The sequence below is a fragment of the Myotis myotis genome, unplaced genomic scaffold (assembly GCF_014108235.1).
Source record: "Myotis myotis isolate mMyoMyo1 unplaced genomic scaffold, mMyoMyo1.p scaffold_m19_p_2, whole genome shotgun sequence".
In the NCBI taxonomy this organism is placed as follows: Eukaryota; Metazoa; Chordata; class Mammalia; order Chiroptera; family Vespertilionidae; genus Myotis; species Myotis myotis.
In genome coordinates, this window is record NW_023416324.1 from 215,984,713 (window position 1) to 216,010,007 (window position 25,295).

At 58.5% G+C, this 25,295-nt stretch overlaps 1 protein-coding gene across 2 annotated transcripts; it reads right to left on the minus strand.

Moving 5' to 3' along the window:
* On the minus strand, positions 1–24,482 carry IL10RB (interleukin 10 receptor subunit beta). 2 transcript variants are annotated; one of them, XM_036351039.1, is made up of 7 exons: positions 24,323–24,482; positions 22,477–22,600; positions 18,874–19,031; positions 15,251–15,417; positions 11,662–11,809; positions 5,570–5,730; positions 428–762 (listed from the first exon to the last, which is right to left on the minus strand). In XM_036351039.1, the coding sequence occupies exons 1-7, from the start codon at positions 24,369–24,371 to the stop codon at positions 580–582; spliced, it is 990 nt and encodes a 329-aa protein (XP_036206932.1). In that variant the 5' UTR covers positions 24,372–24,482; the 3' UTR covers positions 428–579. The 2 variants fall into 2 exon arrangements, with proteins under 2 accessions (XP_036206931.1, XP_036206932.1); XM_036351038.1 differs by lacking the exon at positions 5,570–5,730 and having other exon boundaries at positions 1–762.
* Between the last annotated feature and the right edge of the window lie 813 nt (positions 24,483–25,295).

Genomic DNA, 25,295 nt, shown 5'->3' on the forward strand with positions numbered 1-25,295 from the left:
TAAGATCAAAATCAATGGGAAAATGATGAGGAATAACCAAAATAATAATAATAATAATAATAGTAACAAAGAAGGCCCGCAAGAGCCTCATGCAGGTGACAGCTCTGCGGTGTGGCTTCGTGAGCACGTGGGGACCAGAGAGAACTTTATTGGAGCGCCGGCCCCACGCAGAACAGGAGGAACAGGACCCCGAGGAGGCACCCCGAGTCCGCGCTGTCCAGAACCGTTTCCCGATGGCCTGTGGGCGGTCGGTCGGTCGGTCGGATCTTACAGGATCCGCTCTTATCCCTCAGGCCAGTGCTTTTCTTTCTCACAACTGAGGCGTGTTCCTATGTCAGTGAGCAGAGAGGCTGAGCAGCACGGCCCCTGTGGCGACTGCTTACTCACCGGGGCCTCTGTGAGCAGCCGGGCCCCCTGCGAGGAGTCCTCGGGCCGAGTGGCCATTGGCAGGTAAACCCAGGCTTGGGTTCGAGGCTCCGGACCTGGCCCAGCGTCTGAGTCCCGGGCTGGGGTCCCGGCCTCGTTGCTGGTCGCCCTCAGAGGCAGCGCTGAGAAGTGGGGTGTACCCCTCCCCAGGGACTAGCTGGAGGGCCGGCCCTGCCCCGACGAGGTCCCGAGGCCGCCGCTGTCCCCTGGGGGCTGCTGGCTGCTTTCCGAGACTTCGACTTCGGTGACGACACTCAGTTTGTCGAAAACCTCGTTCTGGTCCGAGGGCGGGAAGGAGAGGAGCAGGAGCCGGGTGTGCTGGGGGCGGCTCAGGAACTGCGGGGAGAGGAGGAGAGAGCGAGTGACCGGAGGCCCACTGGTCTGGGCTCAGAGCTCGCGGCTTTATGTTTATTTGTTCAGTTAATCCTCACCCGAGGATATTTTCCCATTGATTTTAGGGAGGGTGGGAGAGAGAGGGAGAGACAGAGAGAAACACTGATGTGAGAGAAACACATCGATGGGTTGCCTCCTGCACGCGCCCCGACGAGGGCCTGGGCCGGGGAGGAGCCTGCCACCGAGGTACCTGCCCTTGACCAGGATCGAACCCGGGACCCTTCAGTCTGCAGGCCGACGCTCTATCCACTGAGCCAGACTGGCTAGGCCTGGAAAACGTGGTTTTAAAAAATATGACAAGAACAGTATGAGAGTTCCTCACAAAATTAGTGACCATGTGACCCCACAATCCTTCCCGGGCAGGGTCTCGAAGAGGTACCTGCACCCCAAGACCACAGCAACATTCGCGGCCACAGCCAAGAGATGAAAACAACCCAGGTGCCCACTGGCAGCTGAACGGATACACAACATGTGGTCCATCCACACAAGGGACATTATTCAGCCCTGGAAGGGAAGGAAGCTCTGCCGCCCGGTGTGGCTCAGTGGTCGAGTGTCGAGCTATATCGCAGTTCGATCCTCAGTCAGGGCACAGGCCTGGGTTGCAGGCTCGATCCCCAGTAGGGGGCGTGCAGGAGGCAGCTGATCAGTGATTCTCTCTCATCGTTGATGTTTCTCTCTCTCTTTCCCTCTCCCTTCCTCTCTGAAGTCAATAAAAATATATTAAAAAGAGAAATGACAAATCGGCACCTCGTTTTCCGAGGGACCGCCTGCAGGTGCCTGGGAGGGGGTTTGGCGCTGGTCACACTGCCGCTGCCCTGACACAGCCCATGCGCCATCTCCTCCAGGAAGCAGGGCTGTGCGGGCATCGAGGAGGCGGAGTGGAGGGGGCGCGGGGGGAGGGAGGGGGGTGTCCTCAGGCTGAGCCAGGGCCTTGGGTGCTCACAGCATCCTGTGTCCCTGGAGCCGGCCCTCAGTCCCCCTGTCCACCTGGGGAGCCATGAGCCCACCTGAAACGCAGCTGGTCCCCATCAGCAGGTGCGCTAAGCGCGAAGCACATGCCAGGCTCCCGAGGCCGGGGTGGGAAAGGAGGTGTTTCAGTCATTGCCTAAACCCTTGCTCCCTGTCGAGGCCTTTCGGCTATGCTGGGTCCCATACAACAGCTTACAACTAGTGTTGCCTGCCCCTTTCACTTTGGAAACGGTGGCTCCTGGCAAGTTAAAGCCCGCATGGCCTGCGCTGTGTGTCCACCCTGCATGTTATGGACACGGACTCCTCACGGCAGCCGGGGCGCGTCGGGCCGGGGCCACTGTCCAGTCATCCTGGGTCCAGCTCTTTGGTTCCTGAACTGCCTGCTGACTTCGCGGCTGCATTTCTATCCCCGGAGTCCACCGCGCTCTTCATCTCCAGGGGGAGACGGAGGAGCCTTCTTTAGAGCTCTGTGTGCCCACCGTCCCCAGACTGTTACTGGTCCCCCCTAGGCCAGCAGTGGGCCCCTCCCGGACGCGTCGCTGCGCAGGTCGCTGCTAAGGAGGAGGATGGGGGCTGAGTTTGGCTCCAGTTGGCCTCCCTCCTGAAGGTGACACCTCATGGCTGTGCGTCATGGTGAGGCCTGTGTCTGCTCTGTACCTGGGCTCTTTCCAGCCTTCCACCCATTACTTCCCACCGAGTTGAAGTTTGATTCTGTACCTAGAGGCCCGGTGCATGAAATTCGTGCACAGGAGTGGGGTGGGGGTGTCCCTCAGCCTGGACTGCGCCCTCTCGCAATCCGGGACCCCTTGGGTAGGGTCCCTAGGCCTGGCCAGTGATCAGGGCCTACCAGGGCTTTCCTTCCCTAGCCTGCCGCTGCCACTGTTTGCCATCTGTGCAGTGATGTCTGCCCCCCTCCCCGACCCCCAGCCACCAGTTGCCTCCCTCTGCAGGTGACAGGTGTGGGGTGTAACTGCTTGGCTGGCCTGGGCCTCCCTGTGTGGGGCAATCAATTGCGGGGCCCCCAGATCCATCACCCTGCACAGAGAGGCCCCGCCCACCTGCCGCAGCACCTCCAGCCAGTGGCCTGGGCCTCCCTCTGCAGGGCAATCGATCGTGGGGCTCCGTGATCAATGGCTCCGCAGAGGGAGGCCCTGAGATCGATCGTCCAGCAGGGGAGGCCCAGGCTACCCGACCAGGATTCCGCGATCGATTGCTGTGCCGGCTGGTGGCCTGGGCCTCCCTCTGTGGGGCGATCGTGGAGTGATGGCGGGGCCCCCCCTGACCAATCGCATTGCACCCGCCTTGGCCGGCCTGGCCCAGTGTTTGTCATAGCATGGTCGTCCGGAAGGTCGTCCTGACGGTTGCTCTGCTGTTTGGTCGTTCAGTCAGTTTGCATATTATGCTTTTATTATTATAGATAGTTGACCTGTTGTAGTAACATAATGTGACCTCATTCGGCCCTGACATGACTGATCTCAGCTGCCGGCTGCACTGCCCACTGGGGTGGCCCCAGGATCTGCCTGGGGGAGGGCGAGGGAAGCATGTCGGATCTCTGGTGCGTCAAGGAGGAGGCTGGGGGAAAGGGGACCCTCCCCCATCCTCAGACCCCGGGGATGCAGAGAATGGACTAGACGCTGCGTCGATTCTCCAGGAAGAGGGGCAGAGGCGAGAGCAGGGGAGATGTGCTCGGGCTCAGGAGCGCACCCACCAGGCGGCTCTGCTGGCTGGACCCGGAGCCGGTAGTGGTGCAGTGCATCCCAGCTGCATGCAGCTCACAGCACAACTCCCCACCCCAGCAACTCTCCCAGCCCTGCAGCATTTGCTGGGGGAGAGGGGGGGCGTGGGGGGGGGCACAACCCTCTGCATTGCAGTCAGGGGAGAGCGCCTGGGAGGAGCCTGATCTGCTCCCAGCTCCTGGGCTCCCGACCCCCGCGGGCCCTTGTCCAGCAGCCTCCCCCCTCCCCACCCTGTTTCTCAGCTGCTACAGGGCTGGTGCCTGGTCACGTCTGCACAGCTGTCCAGCCCTGGAGGCGGCGGGGGGGGGGGTTTCCACTTTGATTGTCACAGAGCCCCCACCCTTCCTTTCCTGCCCAAGGGACTCTTTGATGGCGAAGCCCAGAGCAAAAATAGCACAATAGTGCGGCTTCCTCTCGTTCTCCATTTACAAGGCACCTTCTACCCAGAGGAAGGTGTTTTTCCTGCTGCAAATGCGGTTCCACCTTTCGCCTCTAGAAGATTCTTTTTTAAAAAAAATTACTCTGTTTAATTATTTTATTGCTTTTTAGAGAGAGAGGAAGGGAGAAGGAGAGAGAGAGATCGATGATAAAAGAGAATCATTGATCGGCTGCCTCCTGCACGCCCCACACTGGGGATGGGGCCCGCAATCGAACTGTGACCTCCTGGTTCACAGGTCAATGCTCAACCTCTGAGCCACAGGGTCTGGCTAGCTTTGGAGTTTTGAGTGGTTATTTTTTAAGTGGTTATATAAATATCTACATAAAATCTCGGTTTTGCCTCTTGACCTGCAAAGCCTAAAATATTTGCTTTCTGGCCCTTTAAAAGCATCTGCTGACCTCTGGTGGACAGGGTTCCCGCAGGAGACACAGCAGAAGCCCGTGGGACCCCAAGTCAGGGCTGCCCCTCCTCACCCCGGGCCCCTCTGACCAAGAAACCAGCCGGCAAGGAACGGAGTCGCCACCCTGGTCGCCAGGGGCAGGAAAGGCTGCGTCCATGGGTGGCACTCGGGTCACTGGGCATCTCCTGGTGGTGCCCGCCCAGTTCTGAAGGCGGAGGTTACAGGACGCAGCCACGGCCGGGAGGATGGTCGGAGGTGCAGCCCTACCTCCTTCGGGACGGGGCGGGGGCGGGGGGCACTCACCCCCGGGTGCCCAGAGCCTGCTGGCTGCTGACACAGGTCCCCTTGCCGGTAGCCCCTCCTGGGCGTAGCCACCCCCACCCCTGGGGGATGTGGGGCTCACAGGCCCTCTGCCCTCAGCATAGGGCACCTCCAAGGAGCCGTCCCAGCTCCAGGGCCTCTGGACCGGCTGAAGCCGCAGCTATGACTGCATCCCAGCTCTGTGCCCCCACATCCTGCTGCCCTGCACCCCTAGAGGCACTATTCCCTGCTTTCTTCTCTCTCTCTTTTTTTTTTTTAGAGAGGAAGAGAGAAAGAGAAATCAATGATGAGAATCATTGATCGGCTGCCTTCTGCACGCCCCCTACTGGGGATCGAGCCTGCAACCCAGGCCTGTGCCCTTGACCAGAATCAAACTGGGACCTTTCAGTCCGTAGGCCGCACTCTATCCACTGAGCCACACCAGCTAGGGCAGGCCTGCTTCATTCTAAGTGTCTGCACATGCCCCGTGTCGCTACGGCTGAGTCCTCCCGGCTCCATCCAGACACAGCCTCCTCCCTAAGCCCCTGGGACAGCCCCGAGTCCAGGATACACGCCCCCCATTCCAGTCACTCAGCCAGCCCGCCCCCAGCGGGTTGCTGGCCGGGAGCCTAGGGTTTCCCTTTCTTCCTCCCGGTTCCACTCTGAGCACCGCCTTCCTGTCCCAGAGCCAGCGGCACCGTGGCTCCCTGACAACCTGGGGCTCAGGCAGGGCAGGTCGGAAAGGGCACGACCTCCAGGTGGGGGGACAGCTTCTGGGACGACCTCTGCCCCTCCCTTCGGGCCGTGCTGAGCACAGGCGCCAGGCGGGACCAGCAGGCGCCCCGCAGGCCTGACCGGCTCAGGAGGAAGCTCCTGCACCCGGCACCCCCGCCCCCCACCGCCTACCTCCTTCAGGTGCTGCGGGAGCGCGTTGCCCGGGGAGAACGTGTACTTGGTGCCCTTGTAGATGCTCCACAGCAGCCCGAAGCAGCCGGCGAGCAGCAGGCAGGCCGCCAACACCGAGGCCACCAGGACCATGGCCACCACGATCCAGGAGGGGGCGCTGTCTGCAGGGAGACAGCAAGGGTTACATTCTGTCCGTCCCTACCAAGTGGCTCACAGCCACCTAACACTGTCCCCACAGCCACCCTAACACTGTCCCCACAGCCACCTAACACTGTCCCCACAGCCACCCTAACACTGTCCCCACAGCCACCCTAACACTGTCCCCACGGCCACCTAACACTGTCCCCACGGCCACCCTAACACTGTCCCCACGGCCACCCTAACACTGTCCCCACGGCCACCCTAACACTGCCCCACGGCCACCCTAACACTGTCCCCACGGCCACCTAACACTGTCCCCACAGCCACCCTAACACTGTCCCCACGGCCACCCTAACACTGTCCCCACGGCCACCCTAACACTGTCCCCACGGCCACCCTAACACTGCCCCACGGCCACCCTAACACTGTCCCCACGGCCACCTAACACTGTCCCCACGGCCACCTAACACTGTCCCCACGGCCACCCTAACACTGTCCCCACGGCCACCTAACACTGTCCCCACGGCCACCTAACACTGTCCCCACGGCCACCCTAACACTGTCCCCACGGCCACCTAACACTGTCCCCACGGCCACCCTAACACTGTCCCCACGGCCACCCTAACACTGTCCCCACGGCCATCCTAACACTGTCCCCACGGCCACCCTAACACTGTCCCCACGGCCACCTAACACTGTCCCCACTGCCACCTAACACTGTCCCCACGGCCACCCTAACACTGTCCCCACGGCCACCCTAACACTGTCCCCACGGCCACCTAACACTGTCCCCACGGCCACCCTAACACTGTCCCCACGGCCACCCTAACACTGTCCCCACCACTGGATCCCAGCACACCCGGGAGCAGGGCCCATCCATTCATCCCAGGAGGTGGGGGGCGGGGGGGAGAACCCAGCAGCTGTTTGAGGACAGGACCTAGCGTCCTTTTCCGTTTGGTTTCAGCCATGGGGCGTGCACGCGTGCACACACACACACACTAAGCATGACCTCGATGCCCTCGCCCCCGCGCAGTGGCAGGGAGCCCCTGTTCTGGAAAAACTGGTTGTCCCCGGGCCGGAGCCCCACTCAGACGCACACACCACAGCCGCGGCGAGGGCCCGAGGGAAGAGGGCGAGAGGACCTGCTTCCCGCGGGCCTGAGCTCGGGCGCCCGGCCACCCACCTGCCCCGCGCACAGCGTCCGGCCGCTCAGCCCCGACCACCCCGCGACCCGCTGTCCCTGCTTCATCCGCAGGGACAGGGCCGGGACAGGACGCCCAGGGAACCGACCTGCGGGAGGAAGCACAGCGCAGCCGGCTGGGCCTCGCCAGCCCGCGCTCGGCCACTGACCAGCGGAGGGAGCGACGTCGGGGCGTCAGCTCACCCTCCGAACCCCTTTCCGCCCGGAGGAGCAGAGGAGACCTTACACAGCGCAGGGAAAATGGCGGCGAGCTTTAAACGAGGCCGCCCCGTCTAAACAAACCCCGAGTGGCGTGTGGCCAAAGCCCCTTTCCGCGGGTCATCCTTCCCCTTTTCTTGTAGAAGATGTTGCTTTTCGTTAGTTAATGGGCGATCACTTATCGCCCCCAATACTGGAGAAATTGTTCTTTTTGATCAAGTTACGTGGCTCCGGCCACGTTCGATGGCATAACCGTCAGGAATACCCGGCGATGTGGTTTCCCTGCGATCTGAGGAGCAGCTACAAGGCCCGGCACACACGCAGGCTCGCTCTGCGCACTGCCTGTTCCTCCCATCCCCCCCCCCCCCCATGCGGCCGCGGGGGCGCGGGAGGGACGGGGTGTGGGGACGCCGGGCCCTGCATGGCGTGGCGCTGTGGGAAGGCAGATGGCAAGTGTTTAGAGGGAAGAGGGGTGATTGCAAGGTCAATCGTGGGGTTCTAATGACTCCGCAGGATGGGGGCCCCCGAGGTTCAGCCCAGATGAGTCCTGAGCGGAGTGAAGTGAGGAAACCGCAGAGCGGGTCTGGGACCGGGTGGCGCCCCGGCTGCCGGCTGTTACCTGAAGGTGCGGCTGAGGCCAGGGCAGGGGCAGGCAGGTCCCCTCGCCACTGACCGTGGTGACCGTGGGCGGGGGACGGGGGACGGGGGCAAGGGGGCGCGGTAGTGGCGGGGCAGCAGGAAGAGAAAGGAGGGTGGCCAGGGAGTCTCCCCCCCCCCCCCCCCCTCAAGGCAGCAGCCTTCCCGCCCTCCGACGAGGCTGCCGGTCACGAGCCCGGGACGGGACGGGACGGGACGGGACGGGGCAGGAGTCCCACATCCGCGCCAACTGCTTGTGCATTGACGAAAGCAGAGAAAAAGCCAAGATGATTCTGGAAACCACAGGTCAATGAGCTTGAGGCCGCTCCCGGAAACAACACAAACATTCCAGAACGGATCATTCAATGGCAGCCTCACGCCCTCACCCTTCTAGATGAGGACGGAAACTAGAAGCATAGCAGCCGGCACCCCAAGGAGCGAGCGCCCGGCGGCTGCCTCCCGTTGGACGAGATTAACCACAGGTCAAATGGGGCCCGTCGAGGGAAGGTGTGGTGAGCCCTCCAAGAAGGCGTGGAAAGATCAAATGCGCTAAGAATGCGGACACTGTGGAGGGTAAGAGATCAACCGAAGGACTGGTATGCATGCATATAAGCATAACCAATGGACATAAGACATGGGGGGTAGGGAGGCCAGGGGATTGTCGAGGGTGGAAAGAAAAGGAGACAAATGTAATACCCTTTGTAATATTTTAAGCAATAGAACAATTAAGAAAAAAAAAAGAATGCGGACACGGGGCGGCCTTTCCGAGAAGGAAACACCGCCCTCCTCAGGCACCTGGGGTGCAGGCTCTTAGCCTGAGAGTCCCCGAGGCCTCAGAGCACTGTTGCGCAACACGGCCCTGGGCCCCGGGTGTCCATTTCAGCTGGTATTTGCAAAGTTTTTCCCACGGCTTTGTGGACAAGTACAGCCAAGTAGCTTATGTAACAGCCCGCCCTATCCAGAGGGGCCGGTGCCCTGCAGGTGGGTGGTGCAAAGCCACAGGGGGAGGGGTGCCCTGGAGCACACCAACGCTCTGACTCTGAGGACCAGGGGGCAAGGGTCGCACCGCTCCTCTGGGCAAAGCCGCAGGTGAGACAAAGCAAAATGGGGCGAGAAAGGAGTTCAGTGACAAAAACCAGTCTTTAAGAAGAACCTGAGGAGGAGAAACCAAGACGGCGGGGCGCACAGGCGAACGCCGGAGATGGCTGCCTCGCACAACCACTTCACAAATACACCTACAAGACGGAACGGACATCACCCGGAACCACAGGAAGGCTGGCCGAGGGGAAATTCTACAACTAGAAGGAAAGAGAAAAGCACACCGAGACTCAGAGGAGGTGCGGTATGGAAGTAAAATACTAAGGTGCGAAGGTGCATGCGGAGTGGGCTGGCAGCGGAGGGCGCGATTGTCTGTTTCAATCGGGAGGGAGTCTCAGGCTCTGGGCTCCAGTTCTGGGCGAGTCTCTGGGGACCCAGACTCAAACGGGAGAAGCGGGACTGTCTGGCATCGGTCGGAACTCAAGGGCAGTTTTCTCTCCGAGGTACTTGCAGCGGTTGCTGGGACACTGAGAGGCAGGGCCTCTGGGGACAGGACTGAGAGTAGCCATAACTGCTCGCTTGGCCCGCCCTATTGATCCCCTGGGACCCACCTGCCCAAGCCCTGCACACAGGCATTTGCCGGATAGCCTCAGGCAAAGGCTAGATTAGCACCTCCCTAGAGGACAGAAGTTCTCCCACTGCACACACAGCTGATTCTCACAGCCAGTTGGCCTGGAGGTCAAATCCCCCTCAGTGTTACCTACAACAATCAAGGCTTAACTACAACAAGACTGCGCACAAAGACCACAAGGGAGTGCACCAAGAAAGCATAAAAAATGCGGAGACAAAGAAACAGGACACAAATGACAGAAATGGAGGAAAGCAAACTGCTGGATATAGAGTTCAAAACCACAGTTTTAAGGTCTTTCAAGAACTGTCTAGAAGCCGCCGATAAATTTAGTAAGGCCCTCAAAAAGACTGGTGAGACCGCCGATAAATGTAGTGAGATCCTCAAGAAATCTAGTGAGACCCTCGATGTGATAAAGGACCAACTAGAAATTAAGCATACACTGACTGAAATAAAGAATATTATACAGACTCCCAACAGCAGACCAGAGGAGTGCAAGAATCAAGTCAAAGATTTGAAATGCGAAGAAGCAAAAAACACCCCACCGGAAAAGCAAAATGAAAAAAGAATCCAAAAATATGAAGATAGTGTAAGGAGCCTCTGGGACAGCTTCAAGCGTACCAACATCAGAATTATAGGGGTGCCAGAAGATGAGAGAGAGCAAGATATTGAAAACCTATTTGAAGAAATAATGACAGAAAACTTCCCCTACCTGGTGAAAGAAATAGACTTACAAGTCCAGGAAGCGCAGAGAACCCCAAACAAAAGGAACCCAAAGAGGACCACAACAAGACACATCATAATTAAAACGCCAAGAGCAAAAGACAAAGAGAGAATCTTAAAAGCGGCAAGAGAAAGAAACTCAGTTATCTACAAAGGAATACCCATACGACTGTCAGCTGATTTCTCAACAGAAACTTTGCAGGCCAGAAGGGAGTGGCAAGAAATATTCAAAGTGATGAATGCCAAGAACCTACAACCAAGATTACTTTACCCAGCAAAGCTATCATTCAGAATTGAAGGTCAGATAAAGAGCTTCACAGATAAGGAAAAGCTAAAGGAGTTCATCACCACCAAACCAGGATTATATGAAATGCTGAAAGGTATCCTTTAAGAAGAGGAAGAGGAAGAAAAAGGTAAAGATACAAATTATGAACAACAAATATGCATCTATCAACAAGTGAATCTAAGAATCAAGTGAATAAATAATCTGATGAGCAGAATGAACTGTTGATTATAATAGAATCAGGGACATAGAAAGGGAATGGACTGACTATTCTTGGGGGGGAAAGGGGTGTGGGGGATGCGGGAAGAGACTGGACAAAAATCGTGCACCTATGGATGAGGACAGTGGGTGGGGAGTGAGGGCGGAGGGTGGGGCGGGAACTGGGAGGAGGGGAGTTATGGGGGGAACAAAGAGGAACAAATGTAATAATCTGAACAATAAAGATTTAATTAAAAAAATAAAAATAAAAACAAAACAAAAAAAAAGAAGAAGAAGAAGAACCGAGGGGCGGACCGGCTGAGCCAGCGTGACCGTGACAGGAGCAAACAGAAGGCGGGGACCAGCTGGAGCCGTCAGGAACATCGGCCACGCTGTTCACCTCGATGGCTTTGTTCCGGGGAGAGAAGGCGCCTGCGCCCCTGGCTGGCGGCTGCACTCAGGACCTGGAGGCTCATCTGGAAGTGCGGCCCGTCCTCCCCGTCGGGGAGCTGCCGCCAGCCCTTTGAAGGCCCTGGGCCTTTGCATACCCACAGGCCTTTGCCGGTCTCCACGCCCGCCTTCCTGGTACACTGCTCATTTGCCCTTTTGCCTCCTTCCCATGTAATCCGAGTCCTTCTACCAAACAAGCAGCCGGCTTATGGGGGTGCAGAACAGAATGTTGTGGGTGACCCCCTGCTCTCCCGCGCTGCCGGCAGGATTGGAATAAACGCTCATCGAGGATTCAGCCCCGTCTCTGCTGAATCGGCTCAGGGAGTGACAGGCAGCCGGACCCCTGGTTGTCCGGTGACAGACGCGGCACGGCAGTGCCCTGGGACCGCACAGGGACAGCCCAGGGAAGGCCTCCCTCTCGGAGGGATTGGCTGTTACTGTGGCCCCAGCCCGGCGCCCTGCTCCCAGGAGCACGGAGCCCACAGGCAGGGCGGGCCTGGGGAGCCTGGGCTGCACGGGCGACGTGGAGGGGCCGCCCGCCCGCACGGCGGCGCGTGTACAGCTCTCGGAAACGTCGCGGGAGAGCAGCGACTCACCGTCGCTGATGGTTCCCTCGCAGACGGGCTCGCTCCACTGCCCGGTTTTGTTCCGATCGGGAAGAAAGCCCCGGACTTGAACACAGTAGGTGGTCCACGGCTCCAGGTTCCTGAGGACCTCGAAGTCATGCTGACAAGTCACTGGATACTAGTCAGGGAGACAAAGATAAGAACAGGCCTCAGCGGGGAAGGGACATGGGCCCCCCCCCTCCATCTGCACCCCCCTTCCAGGTATAATCTGAACATCAGGCTCAAGGCAGGAAGATGAAGGGACCACGACGTCTCCCAGTTCATCCCGGGGTCCCTTCTAAGAGGGGGGCAAGCACTGACTGATCCTCACATACGTGTTTCTTGTTAATCCTCGTCTTAGGGTATTTTTCCATTGATTTTTAGAGCAAGTGAGAGAGGGAAAGACAGAGAGAACATCAATATGAGAGAGACACATCGAATGGTTGCCTCCTGCAGGAGCCCCAACCAGGCCTGGGCCAGGAGGAGCCTGCAACCAAGGTATGTGCCCTTGACCGGAATCGAACCTGGGACCCTTGGTCTGCAGACCGGCCCTCTATCCACTGAGCCACACCGGCCAGGGCACAGATGTGTTTCTTTAATTCTTTAAACGACACACAAACCATCCCACTTCCTTTTCAAAAAGGATCTACTAGTTGTACATGTTGCACTGTGCACCCCCCTCCCCCCCAGTTCACAAGCTGAAGTCCTAACCCTGTGCCTTAGAGAGAGACTCAGTTGGATATAGTGTGGGCTTTACAGGGACAGTCAGGTTAAATGACATCCTTAGGAAACCACCAGGCTAAGAGGATGCCAGCATGACCTGTGTCCTTATACGCAGAGGACGTGTGGACACCGACACGCACGCAGGGAGGCGGCCGTGTGAAGACAAGGGCAGAGATGGGAGCGATGCTGCTACAGGCCCAGGAGCCAAAGGTTATCAGCGACCAGCAGAGGCTGGGGAGGGGCCTGGAGCAGCCGGTCCCTCAGCCTCGAGGGACCCAGCCCTGCAGATGCCGTGACCTGACCTCCAGCCTCCATCACCCTGTTCCTGAGGTCGCCGGCTGGGGTGTTTTGTTACAGCAGCCAGAGCTGACTGATACACGGTCATCTACAGTGAGACTCAGTGTGACTTTCTTTCCAAGTCAAGAGCCTGAGTCTGAGCCTGGCTGCTGGGGTTCCCTCTGCTCGTGTACCCAGGGTGCCCGCCCCCGAGTGGCCCACCTCACCCGCAGGGCCCACACCACCGCCTGCCTGGAGGGCGCCTCCCCGACTCCTCTTAGCTCGATCTGAATGTAAAACATCATGATTGAATCTGAGAATCCAAAGCCGTTTCTGGCAAAACACAGGGACGAGGAGCACCTGCTCTTCGCATGGCCATCCTGTTGGAACTGCCTAGGAAAGGGGCCACGGAAAGTCTGTCACAGGCACGGGAATGTCCACGGAAAGTGAGCACAGACCTGTGCTGTGTTGGGAGCTGGTTATTTCCTTTGGGGGTTGGGTTGATCGGCATCTTGCTGATGTTCCTTTATTGCATGAGAAGCTGAATCCACGGAGGGAAGGAATTGGATTATACCCGTCGGATACATGAAGGGGATTGTGTGACTCCGAATAATTAAAACCAAGAAGAAAAGCTCCAACTCCTGGCTTTCGTTTCTGGAAAACCAATCCCTCTGGCACCGTGTGATGCTCTTGTCAAAGGCGACCCTGGGAGGCAGAGCGGGAGCGGCAGGGCGGGGGGCGGGGGGCCCTCCCATGGCTTCTCCAGCCCTCCTTCCCTCTGGGCAACTTCTGGCTTCACTCTCTCTCTTTCTCCCATCAGGAAGCAATAGCGTGTCTAAAGCCGCGTCTGCTATCAGTTAGGGACCTAACTCGGGCCTCTGGAAGCATCTGAGGCGAGAAGAGACCACATGGTCTTGTTCGCGGGGCGGGGGTTCGGGGGGGGGGCGCTGCCTTGGCAGAAAACCACAGACGGGGGTTTATAACAAGTGTCCTCACAACTCTGAGGCTGGAGTCCCAGGTCCAGGTGCCAGCAGACCTGTGTCCAGTGGGGAGGCACTTCCAGGCTCAAAGCTGCTCTTTCCTTGGGGTCCTCACAGGGCGGGAGGGGCGAGGAGTCTCCGGGGTCTCGTTCATAAAAGCTCCCCCCTTCACGCCTGGATCACCCCTCCTCCCGCCACCATCCCATGAGGGCTTGCGTTTCGACACGTGGACTCGGGGTGGGGGACATAGACGTTCAGCCACAGCACAGATCAACCGGCAATGGCTCCCGGCCGGTGCGGCTCAGGGGTTGAGCATCGACCTATGAACCAGGAGGTCACAGTTCGATTCCAGGTCAGGGCACATGCCCGGGTTGCGGGCTCCATCTCCATCGTATAGGAGGCAGCCAATCAATGATCCTCTCTCATCATTGATGTTTCTCTCTCTCTCTCCCTGTCCCTTCCTCTCTGAAATCAATTATATACATTTTTAAAAAAAGGAAGGTAGATATCTTGCATACTTTAATGGAGCATTTTCTGGGGGGAAAAGTTAACTTGAAATTTTGTGGGGCGCTATGCAGTACATACACGTAAATTTAATTACAACATTCCTGAGACAACACACATGGCTGACCCTTTGCCGCCAAACGCTTGAGTGATAAAATCGACATCGATGCAGCGGAGGTAACACCCATGTAACGTAAGGGACATACACGCAGGGACGTCCGTTTAGGGCCACGCGTGGCTGTCGGCTCAGAAGCACTAAGAATGAGAATAAAGCTGACCCAGGACGAGGGCAAACCACCTTCACACGTCTGCATCCAGGGAAGGGGCCCCGGTGCTGCCCCCATGCTGGCCTGGCGATGGAGCGCGGCCCAGGCTCTCCTGGTGTCCTCCGGCCCCCCAACCACCCCAGGCCGCGGCTGTTCCCCCGCTGTGCTGACGAAGTGGGTCACTGTGGCTGCGGTGCAGACATGAGGAAGCTGAGGTCAAGCATGTGACCAGAGCCACTCGGTGGCAGGGGCCACGTCCCAGCAGGTCTTCCCACCCCAGGCCATGTTTTGAAAAGGATGGTCCCCCAAAGAGGGGGGGGAGTGCTGGGGAAAAGTGGCCCCAACAGGTACCACGTGACTCTGCTCAGCCTGGGGTGGGCTGCCTGACCATGGACTGGACTGTCCTGTGGTGAAGGTGGGGCTGAGGGTTCAGGCCACAACACGGTCATCATTCAGCGACCGCCTGACTCAGTGGATCACCTGACTCAGCCTCTCCAAGGCCCCCAGCCAACCGCTGAGTCAGCGCTGCCTTCGTCCACAGCTTCCCTTCGGGGAAGGCACGGGTCTGCTCTCCGGCACCAGCACCCAGGAGGTCTGCTCCGGGCACTTACCTGGGGCCTGGGAGTGTGAACCGGGGCACCGGTCCTCCCTCAGACCGGGGCTTCGGGTGCTCACAGGCCGCAGGTCCCTGGACCTTAGGGTGCTGCCTCCTTGTAAGACCCTGGCCAGAGGGCCCCCTAGCGCCCTCCCTCTGTCCTCATGGCCTCACACCCACACGGAGCCAAGAGCAGGGAGCCTACGTCTGCAATGCCCACGGCCTGCCCAGCTCACCGTGGTGTCCGAGCCGTTCTTCCAATATTGCATGTGATAAAGCCACGCGCTATAAATGTTCTTCATGGTCCACGTCTCATGTTCATTCTCAATTCTCGGGGCCAAGAAACGTATGTGTAAGGAATTAGCAAGTGCCTCCACTTGCACGCCAGGAGGTCCGATAGCGGCTGAGGATGAGAACAAAGCACAATGACAATAAAAAAAATCATCGTTTAAAAACGTCAACATTTAGTTTTCATAACCGCGCAGACCCACTGGTCTGCTCTTGGATATACCCCTGCTCTGACACGGACTGCCGTGGCTAAGGAGGGCGGCTGGATTTTGTTTCTGAAAAATAAACCTGACAATCTTGGCTTTTATTAATCATTTTGGTTCATTTACATTTGTTGTAATTTCTGATGTCTTCCAAACTATTCCAAGTACCTTATTTTGTGTTTCCTGTAAAGACTGCTCCCCCTGCCCCCACCCCGGCTTACTAGGGTTGAATTGGCTTTATCTCCTTGGCTGGGTTAGAAGCTACAGATGGTATTTCTGCTATTCTTAGTGTTTAACAGATACAATTAACCACATACGCTTTCCAATGGAGCCTGAAGTTGTTGCCTTCCAAATGCTCTTTTACTAGACGTGCATAGGGCTGGTCTCAGCTCCAATGCTGCCTCCAGAGCCAGAAGCTGCTCCCCCCCCCCCGCCCCCACCCCTGCCGTGTGAAGAGCAGCTCCACCACTTCCTGCCCGGGGGGCCTCGCTTTATTTTCCTGACAGCCACGGCCACTCTGTCACAGACATGCATCTAGCCCGGCTGGCGTGGCTCAGTGGTTGAGTGTCGACCTATGAACCAGGAGGTCACCATTGGACTCCTGGTCGGGGCACATGCCTGGGTTGCGGGTTCCATCCCCAGTGTGGGGTGTGCAGGAGGCAGCCGATCCATGATTCTCTCTCATCATTGATGCTTCTCTCTCTCCCTCTCCCTTCCTCTCTGAAGTCAAGAAAAACATATTTTATATGTTGCAAGGAGCAGCCGGGAAGAAGTCAATGGGGGGGAAGGAGACATATGTAATACTTTCAACAATAAAAAATTTAAATTAAAAAGAAAAAAAAAGAAAAACATATTTAAAAAAATATGTATCTATTTGTGTGTTATCTGTCTTCCCCATTAGAAAGGAGGTTCCACGGGGCAGGATTTCATCACTTTCTTGCTCATGGCTGCGGCGTCAGCCCCGAGAATGTGCCTGGCACTTGGCAGACGCGCAGGAAGAACGGTAGAGCGAATAAAGAACACAATGAATGGCTCTGGGCAGCCCGCTGTGCCTTCTCTTCTGTATTCTTCTCTGGCTGCTGTGAATGGGCCTGCTGCCTGCATCCTACCCCATTTCTAATCTGCTTGCTGGTAGCTCAACACCAGGCATAAAAACCCATTCGCTGTTTTTCCAAAGCAAGTATACAAGGCCCCACACGACGTCTGAAGCATTTTCCTATCATACAAACTCAGAGAGGCAAATGCCCAATATAGGGCACTTGCTGCTAAAAGTGGGGTGCAGGGGCCTGATCGGAACCCTTGCTCCCTCACTCTTCACCTCTGTGACCTGGCAAGCTGCTTCTCTATTTCTGTATCCGTCCCCAAAGGGAACTTCCAAAGCAAGATTCTCTAAAACAGCATCTGTAACGAGGCAGGGCCCGGCAAGTTGCTTCGCAGTTCCAGGAGCAGAAACCGTGCGATGTTCTGGAGACCTGACTGCTGACAAGGCTCTGTACTTTCCAATGATCACGTTTTTCTTAGATTTAATAGAGTGTCGACCTATGAACCAGGAGGTCACCATTGGATTCCCGGTCGGGGGCACCTGCCCGGGTTGCCGGTTCCATCCCCAGTATGGGGTGTGCAGAGGGCAGCCGATCCATGATTCTCTCTCATCATTTCTATCTTTAGAAAAGATAATATAACTCGAATAATTTCTGACTCCAGAAATAAGAGTGTTTTTGGGCAGCCTGGGGACTGGGGAAGGGCGGAAGGACACCCTGGCGGCATTCCTTCCCCGAGTGAGCGGAACTGGGGGAGCCCCCAGGGCCCAGGGCAGGGGGTGCTTGGAGACGACCCTCCCGAGTGTGTCTCCACGGCTTGGAAGGCTGTGCTGGAGTCTGTTCATGAGGCCCCTGTAACCTCTCGCAGCGGCTGCACAGTGGTTTCATCAGTTTCCAGTCCCTGGGGTCCTGTTATGTTCACCTCGTGACCTCTGGGGACCCCAGGACGTTCCAGACCTCACCTGGGCACCGTGTCTATGCTTCCCAGGCAGCCTGACCCCACACACCTGCCATCTGCTGTGTCCACTGCTCTGCCCTTCGTTCTGGGCAAGTGGGCTGTCTGCACAGTCTCCCTGTCCCCACACCTGCCTGGAATACCTTTATTCTTGGCCTCTGTCACATTTAAGTCCTAATTCCAAACTCACTTCCTCCCAGAAAATGTCCTACAGTCACGCACTGCGTAACGGTGTGTCGGCCAATGACGGACCACATGTATGACCCTGGCCCCTTAAGATTATAATGAGCTGAAGATTCCCATTGCCCAGTGATGTCATAGGCATCATGATGTCATAGAGCAGTGATGGCGAACCTATGACACGTGTGTCAGAGGCGACACGCGAACTCATTTTTTTGGTTGATTTTTCTTTGTTAAATGGCATTTAAATATGTAAAATAAATATCAAAAATATAAGCCTTTGTTTTACTGTGGTTGCAAATATCAAAAAATTTCTATATGTGACACGGCACCAGAGTTAAGTTAGGGTTTTTCAAAATGCTGACACCCCGAGCTCAAAAGGTTCGCCCTCACTGTCATAGAGCAACGCGTTACTAACAGGTCTGTGTGATGCCGGTGTCAAAAAACTTTTTTTCAAAAGACTGATACTAGTAATATATATATATATATACTTTTAATATATTTTTAATTGATTTCAGAGAATAAGAGGAAGAGAGAGATAGAAATATTAATGATGAGAGAGGATCCTGGACCTGGTGTCTCCTGCGCTGTGGGCATGCGGCCTGAGTGGGAACTTAACTGGTAACCCCCTGGTTCCTGGGTCGACGCTCAACCGCTGAGCCACCCCGGCTGGGCCCGTCTCTGTGTTTAGATATGCAGATACTCACTGTGCGTCCCACCTGCCCACAGAACTCAGTGCAGCGACGAGCTGGCCAGGCCGTGGCCCAGGAGCGTGGCCCAGGTGTGCAGTGGGCCGTGCCGTCCAGGCGTGTGAGGGTCTCTGTGGTGACTGCCCACTGAGATCACCTGGCGACACATTTCTCAGGGGCACCCCCTGGCTCAGCGGTGCACGACTGTACGTTAACCACCCAGGTCCTCTCGTGAACAGCCCTGGCCCCAACGCTTCTCACCTTGAAGGCACCCCGCTACTACGTTTCTACTTAATTCCCTTACTCACTTTCTGCCTGCCCTCCCGTCTCTCCCAGCAGCTTCTTGAAGGCCACAGTCCTCTCTGCTGCGTCTTCCCCAAGTTCCTGGCACAAGGCCATCCACTTTGTGGGCACCCAAAGGATCCTGGCTGACGGGCAGCCGATGGGGAAAACCCCAAGGCGTGGCGAGGACATCACAGCGAAACGGAAAGCAGGGCGACTTACTGTCATCGATGGGACAGAAGGTGACGTTCACCCAGTCGGAGTGCTCGTCCCCGAGCTCGGCCCGGACGCGCAGGGTGTGGTCGCCGTACTTGGAGAGCTCTGAGAAGTCACACTCCGTGGCGGCGGTGCCCACGCACCTGTCCTGGAACTTCCTGTAACTACAGAACCGGAGACAGGACGCCTGAGGCTGTTACTCACGGACGGGCGGCCTCCTGAACACCCCTCACTGGGGATCCAGCCTGCAACCCAGGCATGCGACCTTGACCGGAATCGAATCGTGACCTCCTAGTTTATAGGTCACCACTGCACCACACCAGCCAGGTGAGCAAGCAAATTCTTCATCATCAATGTTGACGACTAGGATGCATCATTTATGAGCATTTTACTCACTGAGTCCCACGGGACTTCGATGCTCCTAGCGCAGTGGTTCTCAACCTTCCGGCCCTTTAAATACAGTTCCTCATGTTGTGACCCAACCATAAAATTATTTTCGTTGCTACTTCATCACTGTCATGTTGCTACTGTTATGAATCGTCATGTAAACATCTGATATGCGGGATGGTCTTAGGCGACTCCCGTGAAAGGGTCGTTCGACCACCAAAGGGATCGCGACCCACAGGTTGAGAACCGCTGTCTTAGAGCTATTTCAAAAATGGTCCATTCCAGCCTGGCGGGCGTGGCTCCGTGGTTGAGTGTTGACCTGTGAACCAGTAGGTCTAGGATTCCGGGTCAGGGCATGTGCCCGGGTTGTGGGCTCAAGCCCCAGTAGGGGCCGTGCAGGAGGCAGCCGATCAATGATTCTCATCATTGATGTTTCTATCTTTCTCTCCCTCTCTGAACTCAATAAAAATATGTTTTTAAAAATGGTCAGTTCCAGCCCTAGCCGGTTTGGTTCAGTGGATAGAGCGTTGGCCTGCGGACTGAAGGGTCCTGGGTTCGATTCCGATCAAGGGCACATGCCTGGGTTGTGGGTTTGATCCTCAGTAGGGGGTGTGCAGGAGGCATCTCTCATCATTGATGTTTCTCTCTCTCTCTCCCTTTCCCTTCCCCTCTGAAATCAATAAAAATATATTAAAAAAAAAAAAAAGAAAAAAGGTCGGTTCCAGGGTCAAACAATTTGGGGCAAAAACTGGGTTGAACGTGGAGAGGTGCCTGTGTTCACAACAGAAGTTCTGAGACTTCCTGTCCCCGAGCACCTGCCTCCCCAGAGGGAGCCAAGCACCCCACACACGTGAGGAAGGCAGCCCCTCCCGGGTATGGCTCTGAGAACGGGCACACGCTGTGCGAGGTGGGCGCACACGGGTCCGCCGCGGTGAGCACATGACAGTGATTTCACACGTCCTGTGCGTGACTTCGCTGTGATCTCCCTGGAAACAATTGGTTGACCTCCGCTCCCCGCCTGACACCAGCCACTGAGGGGAGGGGGGCCCACAGGTGAGGAGGCAGAACAGGGGTGTTCGGGAGCACCCCCAGGGGTGTGACTTCTCCTCCCCGCAGCCCCGAGGAGAGCCAGGCTCTGTCCCACCGGTTCCTCGCCTGCCTGCCCCTCTGGAGGTGGCCAGGAAGCTGCTGATAAAACTGCCGACGGCTCACACCTGTCGCACTGGTGTCAGGTGAGCCCTGGGTGTGCTGGCCCCACCCCAGGAGGGCGGCTGAAATGGCCCCTGTGTCACAGGTGACGCGCAGGCGGGAGAACGGAGACGCGCCCCGCCGTTCGGAAAACCCCAGGGTCCTTTCATTACGGGGGTTTCCTCGCAGGCGGTCCCCCCCCCCCCCCCCCCGCAGCTAAACTGAAGCCTCCACTGGGGGGAACACAGAGTATTCCAAGTGGCTCCGCGTAACCTCCCTCCACCAGGTCACCTTGATCGCATTTAAGAGTTTTCTCCCCATTAAATAGGCAAGTGACCCCTCCCCCATATTTACATTTCATTGTTTAGATGTTTCTACATTAAAATCACGAGTGCCCGCCCCCTGCCCCCCTCCCCACGCACACACAGGAGACAGTCTGTGCCCGGCCCCCTCCCCCACCCCGCGGGCGGAATTCTCAGCCAAGCTCCCCAGAGCCAGGGGTCGCCCGGGTGAGAGCTGCCGGTGCTGGCGACCGCCCTGCTCTTAGGAAACGCACAGGGAGACGGGGCAAAGGGCGGTGGGAGCGGCCGGAAGGCTGGGCGCCTGGGGAGAGGCTGCTGGGAAGCTCTCGGGCTGTACTTAGCGTGGAATGACCCTGCACGGTAAAGTGAAACACAGGCGCGCCGGGACTGTCCTCGCCTCCCACTCCGCTCGCACCAGCAGGCCCGGGTCTGCGAGCGGAAGGCTGGGTGCGAGGAGCGTGGGGTTCACGGACTCCCGGACCCGCGTTTCCTCCTGCTCCACCAGGGCACCGTGTCCGTCGGCTGCTGTGTCGCCCGTGAGCAGGTGCCGGCTGCTGGCTGCGCCGGGCGCACAGGGGCGTCCCCGCAGGCTGCGAAGGGAGGCCGGCCTGGGAGGTCAGCGCCCCACGGAGATCCTGGGGTCCCACACTCACCCCCTCACCTCGCACACCCCTGGGCTTTCGGAGACCAGCCTGCTAGGCAGGAGCTGCCTCTGCTCGGTCTCAGGCCACGGCCGCGGAGCTCCCTCTGTGCGAACCACCCGCACCCACGGCGCGGGGGGCTCACGGTCTGTCACCGGGGGGAGGGGAGATGGCAGGGGCTTGCGGACTTGGCCTCCGCCCTCCTGGACGGCTCTCACCGGGTATTGCTGACTTCTAGCAACACGACTCTAACTGGGGTGCTATCAGCGACAGTTTCTCTTAAAAACATCCATGTGCCTGACTGGCGTGGCTCAGGGGTTGAGCGTCGACCTATGAACCAGGAGGTCACGGTTCGATTCCCGGTCAAGGGCACAGGCCCAGGTTGCTGGCTCGATCCCCACTGTGGGGCCTGCAGGAGGCAGCCGACCAATTGGTCTCTCATCACTGATTCTATCCCTCTCTCCCTTTCTGAAATTAATAAAAATATATTAAAAAAATAAAAATAGCCCTAGCCAGTATGGCTCAGTGGATGGAGCCTGCGGACTGAAGGGTCCCAGGTTCGATTCCCAGTCAGGGCACGTGCCCAGGTTGCGGGCTGGATCCCCAGTGGGGGGCGTGCAGGAGGCAGCCGATCAATGATTCTCATCATTGATGTTTCTCTCTCTCTCTCCCTCTCCCTTCCTCTCTGAAATCAATAAAAATATATTTAAAAATAAAATAAAATTAAAAAACTGTGGTTTGTGTCAGTGCCAGAGGGATGTCTCCTATTAAAAAACACACAAGCCCGAGATGTTCGCTTCAGCGTCGGGGACCGTGCGGCCGACGGCATCCCGTCCTGTGATAACACGCCTCCCTCTCCCACCACCCCTGCCGCGCCCAACCGGGCACCACGGGGCAGAGTAAGACGCGTTTCACCCGTCTGCCGGGACAGCGCTTTCACGGGCGGGGGCTGGACAGAGGAAGCGGCCGCGGGCGGCTCCGTGGGCGGCCACGGTCACGTGGGTGACACAGGCGCGTTTCCCGAGGCCCAGCCGGTGCCGGCCCAGGGCCACCGTCCTCGCCACCTTCCTGCCACCCGCCCCCAGGCTCACCTGAAGTACTGAGCTGTGAAAGTCAGCGTCCCATTGGGAAAAGCAGGCGACTCCCATTCCAGAATGTTCTTGAAATTAACGGAATTCATTCTGACGTTTTCAGGAGGAGGCACCATTCCTAATGCTGTAAAAATCAAGGGAAAACGGTTGCGACTTTTTACCTGAAAGGTCACCGCAGCCTGGCCAGCTGGGCCAGTGGTTAGAGCGCCTGCCTGTGCACCGAAGGGCTGAGGGTTCGCCTCCCAGTCAAGGTCAAGTACCTGGGTTGCAGGTTCGATCCCTGTTTCCAGTTGGGGCACATGCAGCCAACCGATGTGTCTCTCTCACATTGATGTTTCTCTCTCTCTCTCTTTCTCTCTCTCTCTCCCCTCTTCCCCCTCTTTTCTACTCTCTCTGAAAATCAATGGGAAAAATATCCTCGGGTAAGGATTAAAAAAAAAAAAAAATGGTCGCCCAAGAAAATGACCAGGTCCAACCCTCAGGTCTCCCCTACGGCTCCCCGTCTTCCTATGGGCGCGGGGTGAGGGAGAGGAAGGGGTGAGGTGGGCAGGTGGGTTTGGACAGACTCCCAGAGGCATCGACTCTAGACCTCAGGCACTTTTGCTGCGGAGACGGGAACTTACTCTCCACCCCTGGCCTGAGCACCCGACGCTGGGTGGGGCTGGGGGCCGGGGAGGCGAGGGCCGCACTCCAGCGGCAGAGGCTTGGGGTGCTGGGGACATGCCCCAGGGGTGTTTGGGACAGCAGGATGAGTGACTCTGAGGCTAGAGATGGAAATCATTTAAAAACTTGTTACGAGAACATGTCAAACATCCATAAAAGCAGAGAGAGGAGAATAGAACCCCACTGGCCCGTCACCCAGCAGAACCCACAGAGGGGTCTGAGCCGTGGCCGTGGCTGAGGACGGGTGTGGGGAAGGAGGGCCCGAAATGGACCCGGCAGGTGGAGGGTCCCCATGGGAACAGCGAGGGGAAGGGGACTCCGGGATGGCACGTGTCCCCATGTCCCCGTGTCTGGGAGGCTGGGTGCGTCTGCCCGAAAGGAAGGGGGGCAGGCCGTCCCGAGAGCGTGGGCCCAGGGGGCTGGGACTTCGATGGCCTTGAGTTTTAAATCCTCGCCTGGAGACCACATCTTTCCACACCTCGGAGCCGGGTCTCTCCCCCCAGCAGCCCTGAGGCAGCAGCAGGGCGGGAGGTGGGGTCACCGGTGGGACCCCTGCAGGTGGAAGGGACACCCCGGCCTCAGTTCCATTCCAGCTCCTGAGCCCGGGTGGTCGCCCCACTGCGACTCTCCAGGGAGACCAGGCAGGCAGGGGCGGGGTCAGGGCTGCCCCCAAGCCGGGAGGGGGTTCCTCGCCTCCTCTCCTCCCCCACCAACTCCCAGCACCCCAGCCCCCAGCCCCCACCCAGTCTGTCACCTCCCCGACTTTGGGGAGCTGGGCTAGCCCATCCTCCTGGGGCGCCATTCAGGGTAAAGCAGCTGTCTCTCCCCTGCGCCCACGTCTAGGGTCCGCCCTGGCGGGTGGGGGGACCGACTCTGTCGTCCAGGGCGGGAAAGGTGTCCCTGGACTTGGGGCTCAGAACCAGAGCTTGGAGTTGGGGCAGAACCAGATGGTGGGTGCTGAGCGCCGAGTGGGCCAGTGAACACTGGTGACTTGCAGGGTGTCTAAGGGGACCCCTCAGAGTGGCCCTTGGGGTTATCGCTGCCCGACCTCGCCACGGGGCTCCCCGGCTCCCAAGCGCCTCTGCCGGCCGTGCGGGCCCACGCGGGTCCGGGGCCGCGCGCAGGTGGCCGGGCCGGGGCGAGGGGGGTGGGAGGGGGGGACCAGCCCGGGCGCAGCGCTCACCTGTCACCAGCAGGCAGCCACCCAGCCAGCTCCGGAGGCCGCGCGCCATGGCCCCGGGGTCCCCGCCCCGAGGGCGCTGGGGGCGGCGGGCAGCCAACGACGCACCGGGACCCAGCCCCGAGGCCGCTTCCGGGAACTCGGGGCGGGGCCACCGGAGCCCCTTCGCCGCCCCGCCTCTCGCCCCGCCGCCCCGCCCCTTTCCCCGCCGCCCCGCCCCTCTCCCCGCCGCCCCGCCCCTCTCCCCGCCGCCCCGCCTCCCTGCTTCTGCGCGCCCCTCCCCGCGTGCGCCCCAGAGCCAGAGGCCCCTGTCACCGGGACGGGCAGGGGGTGCGGAGCAAGGAGGGGCCCTGGGCCGCCCTCCCGGTGAGTGGAAAACACCGATGTAGTGAAACAGGTTGCGAAACTGGCGCTCAAGGTCCCGGAATGGAGCTCACAGAGGCCAGGCCATCCAGGCGCCTCCTGGCTGGGTGTCTCCTGGATCCCCTGGCTGGGTGTCTCCTGCATCACCTGGCTGGGTGTCTCCTGCATCTCCTGGCTGGGTGTCTCCTGGATCCCCTGGCTGGGTGTCTCCTGCATCTCCTGGCTGGGTGTCTCCTGCATCTCCTGGCTGGGTGTCTCCTACCATCACCTGGCTGGGTGTCTCCTGCATCCCCTGGCTGGGTGTCTCCTGCATCTCCTGGCTGGGTGTCTCCTGCATCTCCTGGCTGGGTGTCTCCTACCATCACCTGGCTGGGTGTCTCCTGCATCACCTGGCTGGGTGTCTCCTACCATCACCTGGCTGGGTGTCTCCTGCATCTCCTGGCTGGGTGTCTCCTGCGTCTCCTGGCTGGGTGTCTCCTGCGTCACCTGGCTGGGTGTCTCCTACCATCACCTGGCTGGGTGTCTCCTGGATCCCCTGGCTGGGTGTCTCCTGCATCCCCTGGCTGGGTGTCTGCTGCATCCCCTGGCTGGGTGTCTGCTGGATCCCCTGGCT